This window comes from Pongo pygmaeus, chromosome 2, assembly GCF_028885625.2.
Source record: "Pongo pygmaeus isolate AG05252 chromosome 2, NHGRI_mPonPyg2-v2.0_pri, whole genome shotgun sequence".
In the NCBI taxonomy this organism is placed as follows: Eukaryota; Metazoa; Chordata; class Mammalia; order Primates; family Hominidae; genus Pongo; species Pongo pygmaeus.
In genome coordinates, this window is record NC_085930.1 from 80,508,161 (window position 1) to 80,518,290 (window position 10,130).

The following is a 10,130-nucleotide window of genomic DNA, read 5'->3' on the forward strand; positions in this document are numbered from 1 at the left end:
GCCATCAAGGGATTTTTAATTTTTATGGTAATTTATATACTTTAAGTTGCTTAATGCATATACAAGTAGTGCATATATCATAGAAAAATTTTTAAATACCACTAGCAAAAATGAGGGGCTCTCAATTCCAATTTCATAACTACCGTTAAAATTTTGGTATACTGTCTTCCAGAGTTATACCCAATATATGTGGGTGTGTGTATATAAATATGTAAACATATAAAAACTTTTAAACTTGAATTAGGATCATTTTCATACCTTGTTTTTTTCCTTACAAATCTGAACCATTACAAAAAACTAGAGAGGTTCTAGAAAGCTATCAAATGGTTCAAATTGTGAGATTTGTTCTCAGCTATAGCACGGTGGTTAGCAATTTTGCTCTAAAAGCACATGGACCTGGCTTCAAATTCTAGGCCTGCCACTTGACTGTCGTATCTTGGGCAAGTGCTTTAACCACCTTTAGCCCTCAGTTTCCTCACCTGTAAAATGGGCATACCGATGATAATGGACATCTGCTTTGGGTTTCGGGGTTTCTTACTGGCACCTGGTAAAATGCCAGTACTTTAGGACTTTCTGGTAAAAGCATCTTAATTTTATTTTGGGGACACCACTCTTTTTCTGTTCTCACTCCATGAGGCTTGGAGGGGATGAATGAGCTGCCCCTCACCCCACCAGCTGTAAGCACATTTCACTTGTAGCCATCGGTGATTGGAAACACATGTTATTCAAGTGAGGTCAACAGAGGCAGTCCTGGGACTTTTGCTGGATGGAATTTTTCCCTTAGGGGCTACTAGAAGAGGAGGTTGCACGCCCAGACCTATTGGGAATCGTTACATGGAGAAAACTTACCTGAGAGTGTCGCCCACGCAGAAGGAAGCAGAGCTAAAAGGAGGCAAGATGGTTAGAAATCCTGGCTTCACTTGTGACTGAAGCTTTATCTCTTTGCACTTTCCAGTTTTATAAGCCAGTTAAAACCCCTTTTATGACTAAGTGATACAAACGGATGAGCTGGTATTCTATCACGTACAGCTGAAAGAGTTCTGCCCTATCCAATATGAGTTCCTACCTCCTAGGTTATTATGAAGATTAAATGAAATAATGCAGTGAAGTGCTTAATAAGGTAGGTGGCATATTTTAAGTCATCATTCAATATTAGTTATCATCATCATTATTATTAAGTATTAACATGACATTCATCAGAAGCCTTCATTTTTCTCTAAATATGTTATATCCATGCCAAAACCAGGCTAGGCAGGGCAGCAAAAAGCACTTTATTTTATGTACCAACATTCTACTTTACTACAAATCGGATTTGAACTGCTAGTAAATATTTTTTTTTTTTAATGTGAGACAAGGTCTCACTCTGTCACTCAGGCTGGAGTGCGGTGGCGCTATCTCGGCTCACTGCAACCTCCGCCTCCTGGGTTCAAGCAATATCTCTTGCCTCAGCCTCCAGAGTAGCTGAGATTACAGGCATCTGCCACCATGCCCGGCTAATTTTTGTATTTTTGGTAGAGACCAGGTTTCACCATGTTGGCCAGGATGGTCTCGAACTCCTGACCTCAAGCGATCTGCCCACCTCAGCCTCCCAAAGTGCTGGGATTACAGTCTTGAGCCACCGTGCCTGGGCACACTCCTTCAGCTTTTAATGAGTACCAGGAGACTGAGATTGGTGTATCCTTTATTATATATAGAAGCTGAGTCTCAGTTTCCTCAAGTCATACCTACCCCCACAAGAAAAGGTTGCTTGAATCTGCATCTTTTTTAAAAAATATAAAACTGAAATAGAGATGGGTGTCTCACTATGTTGCCTAGGTTGGTCCCTAACTCCTGGGCTCAAGCGATCCTCCTGCCTCAGCCTCCCAAAGTGCTGGGATTACAGGCATGAGCCACCAGGCCCAGCCTTGAATCTGCAGCTTTGCCCTTGCTAACACTTGCTGAGAGTTTCTGGTGTGGCATGTTCAGTGTCAGCACTTTACCTGCATTGTCTCATTTTGTCACTGAGCTTATTTCTGAGAAAGCCACAATTTGCCGAGGACTGACTTGTTCAAAGTCACACGGGTACTTAGCTGGGTCTAGTTATGGCTCAATTCCTAACTAACAATGCAATGATGGATAATAGTACTCAGAACAGCAAATCATTTGGTGACGCCCATGAGCTAACCTACTGTGCTCGGTGTATGTACATTATTATTTCACCTCTCGGATCTCAGTTTTCTCACTCATAAAAGAGAGTCATATTTTGGATTATGTATTCTCTATTGTCTTATGTAAAGCTTGGATTATAAATTGTACCATATGAGATTACAGTCTCTCATGTTGCTAAAAGAGATAGGGGATCATCTAAAAGTCACTTGAAACATATCAAGGTTACTCTTTTCTGGCACAAAATCAGCAACTCCCAATAAAGGTATCATGTCAAAAAACTTCTTTTTCCAAGAGGAGTTTTAGGAACTTCATAATCTGAAATAAATGCTGGGGAATATTTAAGGGAAACATAAAATGAATAAATGAATTCTATCTTCAACAGAAGTCTCTTTTCTTTTTATTATTTGTAAAATTGTGCTAAATACGTGTAACATAAAATTTGTCTTTTTTTTTTTTTACAGTGAATTATAAATGAAGCATTCCTAAGGAAAACAAATCTGTTCTCAAATTCTCTTCCAAAGACTCTCACCTGTGAGTTTTAAAAGGAATCGTGTCAATATGGCCAGTATTTACTGAATTTAGGAAAGGTGTTAAAAGCAGGTGCTACATATTCAAATTAGTCAGGACTCTCTGGTGGCAAGTAACAAATGCAAGTCAAACTAGATTAAGAAAAAAAGGGGAACTCATTACATCACAGAATCTAGCAAAGGTTGAAACAGCACAACCAGTGAAAGGCAAGAAGCTGGCCTTGGGAACAGTGTTGGGAGCTGCCCTCCTACCCCGCCACCAGCCCACCTGACCCCACCCTGCCCCACCCCATCTGGGTTGCTCTGCATCACTTCTCATCTCTCCATATCATCTTGGTTTCCATGAGCTCCTACTGCAAAAAAGCCTTCTCCACTGGCAGAAATACAGTTGCAATCCCTGAGCTGCATAACGTACAGCTTCAGCCACTAGAAACAGTTTGCCCTTACGCTGTTCCCTTAGGTCTCTGTTGTAAACCCCTATTAACCTCAATGGGGAAGGCACCAGGTTCAAGAGGCTGCAAAAGAGACCCAGAGCCAGCAAATGAGACCTGGGGTTTTACTGGGGGCTTCCATACAGGGGAGAGAGTCCAGTGGCAATGGGGTGGGCAGGAGGACCGCCTTACATACAGTCCAGTGGCAGTGGGTTGGACAAGATGACTGCACAGCCCAGAGGGGAAGGGCTGGGCAGAAGAACCACAACTGTTTGCAAAAGGTGTGCAGTTTACATATTATAGCGTTTTCACTTGCCGCACTCCCCTCAACAACCTCCACCTGGCAATCTTCATGCAACCCAAAACTCAAGGCCTTAATCCCCTGTATAGCCCGTGTTCCATGGGGCCGGTCGAGGGCTCAGATGTTCCTCATAGAACGTAAGAATGACTCTCTGGGTTGGCCACTCCGGGATTCCCTAGGTTGGAACACACATTCAGGTGCGTCTGGCATGCAGGGTCATTCTAAGGGTATGCTCAAACTATTGCCATCAGGTACATTTACCATATAGTCTCTGATCCCAATTTTTAAAAATCCTTAAGGAAAGCTCTGATTTGGCTCAGGAACCTACCTCTAGTAAGTCACCCGCAGGCTTTGATAAGGTCAAGTGTACATAATAGCTGCTCTAGGGTGTGGTGGATGCTCACTTCCTGGGTGCCCCCACCCAACTATTCCCCTTTCTCTCCATCAACAGTCCCAAGATTGTGATTTAAAAGAATCATCTGGTTCAGCTAAGATGATTTTGGATGCAGTAACAGAACCCTCAACTCTAACACAGGGCCCAAGAAACGTTAGACCTCAGGATGCCTTGATTCTGGGACTCAGTGGTGTCCTCAAGGACCCGTATTTTCTTTTTCTACTGCCCAAACAGATGGCTTCATCCTAAAGGTGATTCCCTTACGATCACGGTGGCAGCTGGGGCTATTTCCTTGGTTGTATCTAGAAGATGGAGTCTTTTGTTTAATAATGTAAAATAAGTTCTTTCCTTCTGGCTGATTGGGCCAGTTTGGGTCATATGACACACCTGTGGACCAATAGCTGTTGGCAGAGAAATGAATGTATTGACAGGCTTAGTACTGGATACAAGAAGCTCACACTGTGAAAGGCATGGATCATCATGGTGGGCTTAGACACTCCCTTGGGGTGACAGTGAGACACTATCTCAAAAAAAAAACCCAAATAATAAAAGTAATAAAAAATAAAACCTATTTAAAGGGAAAAACATCCCTCTCTTTTAATGATGTTACTATTAAAGACCCTCACTACTCTTCGAAAGGGCATGGGACTATTTTGAATATTATTAGATAACAAGGAACTTAATACTATAAGTAAATCTTGGAACACGGCTGGCATAGGCAGGTCCTGCACCCATTCATTAGTTCATTCAACAAGTATTTATTGAATATCTGCTATGAGATCATCTCTGTTTTAGGAGTCAGTTAAACAGTGATTTAAGGAGATCACTGTTAAGTGTACATGAGGGGGCAGGAGCAAATAACATACAATATTCACACAATGAGTGCTGTGAAAAACAAAAGACTAAACAGGGTAAGGAAGAAGAGAGTGATGGAGAGGAGTTCTTGAGCGGCTAGCAGGACCCCTCTCAGGAGAAAACATTTGAGCATAGTCCTGAAAGAAATGGAGGAGCTAGCCATGCTAGGATGTGCACAAACATTCCAGCACAGAGAGATGCATGCTGCTGAAGCAGGAATGGGCTTGGTGTATTTGAAGCCCCGTGTGGCTGAAGCGGAGCAAGTGAATGGGGAGTGGTAGGAGAGGAGGCCAGAAAACGAAATGGAGTTGAAATCAAGCAAGGGCTCAAAGGCCACACTGGGAAACTTAAAGTTATTCTTAGTGTGACAGGAAGTCAGTCACTGGAGGGCTTTAACCAGCAAATAGGTGGACCCCATCTGGTCTACCTATTACGGATTATTTAAGCAGCCGTAAGGAAAATGGACTGTAGAGGGCGCTAGAGTGGAACCACACAAACCAGAGTAGGCACCTGCAGGTGTCCAGCTAGGGAATGATGGTGGTTAGGAGCTCAGTAAGTAACTATGGAGTGGAAATGGTGGAACTGGGGATATATTTTTGAGACAGAACCAATAGGGCTTACTGACTGAGTAGGTGTGGAGAGTGATCGAGGGGATTCATGGACCAATGAACAAAAATGAATTGTGGATAGACTCAAGACTCACACTACATAATATCATAGACGGTACTCAAGATCCAGACACCTTTAATGTGCTCTTGGGCTATTAGCTAATTATAGGATGGCCATAGATGAAGCATTTTGCTACAGAATACCATCCCTTTTTAGTGAGACCTTTATTCAGGTTTGAACACTCTGAGAAGACTTATCTCAGACACTAAAGGGAACTGCAGGAAATGGTGCCTCTTGATGAGACACATACTTCCTTTCATTGGAGCAGCTGGGGAGGCTGCCAAGTGTAATGTGTTTCTGTATTGTCTCCTTTCCCTCATCCCCAAATTCTGGGAGGGCAGCAACTCCATTCATCACTGTACCAGGAGTGCCTGGCAGAGTAAATGTGCAATCACATTTGCTGAATCACTATGGAATAAAATGGCAGAGGAAAACTACAGGGCTTAGAGGTATCTTAAGTCTCCCTTAGAAGCCATATTTTAAGAGAAACAGCAATATCCAGGCCAACACAGAAGAAAAAGAATAAAGTTCAGGACAGGGTTGCGGTTGAGTAATCAGTAAGAGCGGTAGGATGGAGCTCATAAATGAGAAACAGTGATTTTGCAAGAGTTAGCACAAAGAGCCATGCAATAGCCATTGTTGGGATTTTGCTGCTAAACTTGATGATCTCATCACAGGATCATCAAATGTCTGAGCTGGAAGATATCTTAGACAACTTTTGGATTAATTTGTTCATTTCACAGATGAAGAAAATAAGGTGAAATGGCTTTGGACTAGAACCCAATTTGCTGGACTCCACATGCCAAATTCTTTTCGATATTGCACTGATTAGCAGTTAACCTTCCTTTTCTGTATGTAGGCTCAAGGAGGAGTTTTCAGAAGCAACCTAGAGGGAGTCTTCTAATGTCTAAAATCTATTCCCAAGTACAATTCTCATTTTATCATTCAGTTCCATGAAAAAAAAAAAAGATCTCTCTTGATAAACCTTTCCTCTTATTCAGTGAGAATGAGGCAGCCCATCATGCTTCCCTTTTTGAAATGGCTGCCAGGCTTAAATTGAACACTTAATCCTACTAACAAAGGTACTGTTTATTTTTGACAAACAGTATTTATTTACCCCTCTTCTTTATGACTTTTCATTTTTTATACCATTTCAATGGACTTATTGTATATGTGTCTTTTGCTATACGTCGTCTCAGACTCTTTTTGGAAGTGAGCCAGCTATAAATCACCAATAAGCCAAAATAGAAGGAAGATTTCATTTCTTTTGTGCACTGGGACTGCTGCTTCCAGAATGGTGTCCGTTTTCAAACCCCCCCTTGACAGAAAAGCTCAGACCTTACTTACCTCTTGGCTTTATATTTATAGAGAAGGAGGCCACCACAGGACAGATTGCATACAAATGACTAGTTATAAAATTGAAGGGTATGCCTACTAACGAGGCAAGTCCTTGGAAACTTCTGTGAAATGAAAACAAGATGTGGAAGGAGAGTGCTATGTTTCCTGCGTTGACGTGGCAGAACTTCACTTACAGCAGCCCCCTGTGGGAGGCGAGGCAGCACAGGCTGTGGATGGTAAGCAGGTGGTGGGCTGTGTCACATCCAACTCCAGGCTCTCAGCTAACTACAACCACAAGCCTGACCCTCCCCAGGCCAGAGAAATGAGATCACGTAGCCTTCCTCTCTTCTGGATTCTAGCCATGTAAAGAGATTAAAGCACTCATTTTCTGAAAACACGAGGCTTTCTCTTCCCTCCCTAAGTGAAATTCCTCCTAAACCACAAAAATTTAACCCAAGCAGAATTAGGAAAGCAACAAAGGAGACCGAGCAGAGATCTTTCCTCCTGCTCCCTCACAACTTCAGAATCTTCTGTTGCCATTTCTGTGGAGGTAGCAAGAGAAACAATAAATAAGTCCCAGAAAATGTCAACTGTTTATGCATTTGAGCCTGAGACTTCCTGTGGCTTTTGTTTTTTACTCCTTCCCCAGTTTTAAAATTTTGTTCTTTATTCCTATGGTGTTGGCCATGATTTCCATGATAATCTAAGAGATATGTTCAAAAGAAAAATGGCTTCAAGGGTACTGTTGCTCCTGGAAATAGAAACAGTCCTTCCCTAAAACATCCATTTGGATTCTGTTCATGATCTCCTCCTAGTCAGAGACACTTTGTTCAGATAGACACAAAAAGATGCTGCGCCACTGTTCTCAACACCTTGAAGAATGAGACAGATCCAAAAATCTACAGTGTTTCTTTAAAAAACATCTCAGTAAAATTATGAATTGCAGGCAAGTCTTTGGCCTGACATCAGCATAGCAGGTAAGTACTCAACCTGAGCCCACACTGCCTGGATCTTTATCCTTCTCTACCAGGTTACCTGTGAACCTTGGACAAACTGTTAACCCTTGTGCAATACTTTCCCCATCTGAAAAGTGGGGATACCTTTGGTGCTTACTTTGCAGAGCAGGTTCTCAAACTTTGTTGTGCATGAGAAACAATGGGAGGGACTTGTTAAAACACGGTTGCTGACCTCCCAAAGCTTCTGATTCTGTAGGGCTGGGGTGGGGCCCAGGAATCTGCATTTCTAACAAGTTCCCAGATGATGCCTGTGCCACTGGTCTGAAGTCCACACTTTGAGAACCACTGTCAAAGGGTTATGGTGTGGGCCTGGCGCGGTGGCTCACGCCTTTAATCCTAGCACTTTGGGAAGGGCTGAGGCGGATGGATCACCGGGCTCAGGAGTTCCTGGCCGATATGGTGAAACCCCGTCTCTCTACTAAAAATACAAAAATTAGCTGGGCATGGTGGCACGCGCCTGTTTGCCAGCTACCTGGCAGGCTGAGGCACAAGAATCACTTGAATCTGGGAGGCTTGAACCCGGGAGGCAGCGGTTGCAGTGAGCAGAGATCGCAGCACTGCACTCCAGCCTGGGCGACAGAGGGAGACTTTGTCACAAAAAAAAAAAAGTGGTGGGGGTGGGGGGAGATTATGGTGTAGATTATGTAGTTGTATATGTAAGTGTTAACTGTGACTATTTGTATGTACTGCGGTTAGCACTGTCCCTGGCAATAGGTTAGCGATGTTAAGGGTGACAGTTATTATCTTACCAGTTGTCCCATCAAACTTAGCAATCATATTAAACTTGCAGTTAAACCCTAATTAATCTCTTATAAGAGACTCCAGTATAGAAGAGGAGAAATCCTATTAATTTCCTAACAGAGATATCCTTAAAGACTGTATACATCCAGAAAGGGCTGTAAAGTGTTATAAGTACTTTAAAGTGACAGATTGTTGGGGTTTTTTCCCCCTAAAACTTGTCAGTACCCATCTGTACTGAGACAGAAGGGAAACAAAGGCTGACACAGCTACTTCTTGAGGTTTCCTGTCTTTTAGTTACAGTAAAAGCACCAAAGAGATTTAGTCATTATGGTCAAAAATAATTTTTCAACTCCTTTCAGGTTGAAATTAAGGAGCCCAGCAAACGAGGACGTTGCAATGGCAGTTAGAAACAACAGTTTTGAAAGGGCAGACGAAACAGACTCGCTACAAGACAAGGGGATTGTTCAAAAGTCCTCCACAACAAAGGAAATGAACTCAAATCCCTAACCTGCGGGGCGTTCCAGCAACCCTGAGGCCAAATATAAAGTTCTCCGCTGAAAAGCCTCCGCGTGTTAGGCTTTGTGTAGGGAAAGAGAGTATCAAACAGAAGGTCTAAGGTTAAGATGTTTTTCTTGTAGGAGGACCCTTTGACCACACTTGAGCCTGAAACAGAATGAGGATCTGGAAACCCCCACTCTGTCTTTTCTGTGCCACGCATCAGTCCTTTCAAGGAGAAAAGTTCTTTTTAATAAACTTAGGTCAAGTGTCTCTTCTGTTCTAAGCATGGGGGTACTCGAGGTTGAATGAGAGGCTGCCAGTCCTTGGTAAACATCTAACTTTTCCAACTCAATCATATCTAAGGTTTCGGTAAAATTCTCCAGTGAAACATGAGAATTAGATAAAACATTCTTGCATCGTGATGGCTTTTGACAAATTAAACAAAGGGTGCTTGTTTGCAAGAGTGCAAAAATACGCCTTGCCTTGACAGTTAAAAAATGTAATGTACGAAACCACTTTCCTTGACACTTCAAAAATGTACGTGATTATCAACACCAAGCTGTTAGGGGGACTCCACCAAGGTGGGTCTTCTTTTCTATCGGGCTAAGAAACAGAAGTGGGCAGCCCGTGGGTGAAACTTGGAAGTCTGTCTCTCCAGCCCAAAGCCTCCCTTGGACTTGGCACGGGTGTAGGGAGCGAGACACGGGTCCGCAGATGGGATTCTGGGGTTGCCACGACTCACCTCGCCAACTTCTCCAGTCTCGCAGCGCCCCGGCGGCCCGCTCGGGGGCGCGGACGCGGGGGCCGGCGCCTCCGAACTCCCGGGCTGGCCCCGGGGAGGGCGCCCGGCCCCGGCCAGCGCGCGGGGACAGGCGCGGGGTGGCGCTGCGGGGCGGACGCGAGGCGCGCTGGCAGCGCTGGGGGCTCAGCGCGGCCAGCGCGCAGGGACAGCAACGCCAGCAGCAGCGCGGCCAGCGCGAGCAAGAGCAGCGCCGCCGCCTTGCTGCGGAGCTTCATGGTGCGGCGCGGCGGCGGCGGCGGCGGCCCCCAGGCGGCTCGGCCCCTCTGCGCATCGCGGCGGCGGCAGGACGAGTGCAGCAGCGCGCGGCGGTCGCCTCCTCCGCCCGCCCGCCCGCCGGGGACTGGGGTCGTGGCGGCCGGCGGGCGGCCGGCGGCGGCGGCGACGGCGGAGGAGGGGGAGAGGGAGGAGAG

At 44.7% G+C, this 10,130-nt stretch overlaps 1 protein-coding gene across 3 annotated transcripts in view; it reads right to left on the reverse strand.

Annotated features, from left to right (window-relative positions):
• GXYLT2 (glucoside xylosyltransferase 2) overlaps positions 1-10,130 on the reverse strand; it is an 89,715-nt gene extending 79,585 nt beyond the window's left edge. The window contains exon 1 of one of the 3 annotated variants that reach the window (XM_054479575.2): positions 9,661-10,130. In XM_054479575.2, coding sequence (XP_054335550.1) covers positions 9,661-9,935 — 275 coding nt within the window. In that variant the 5' untranslated portion in view covers positions 9,936-10,130. The remainder of the gene's footprint in view (positions 1-9,660) is intronic. The other 2 variants (XM_054479576.2, XM_054479578.2) reach the window with 2 other exon arrangements.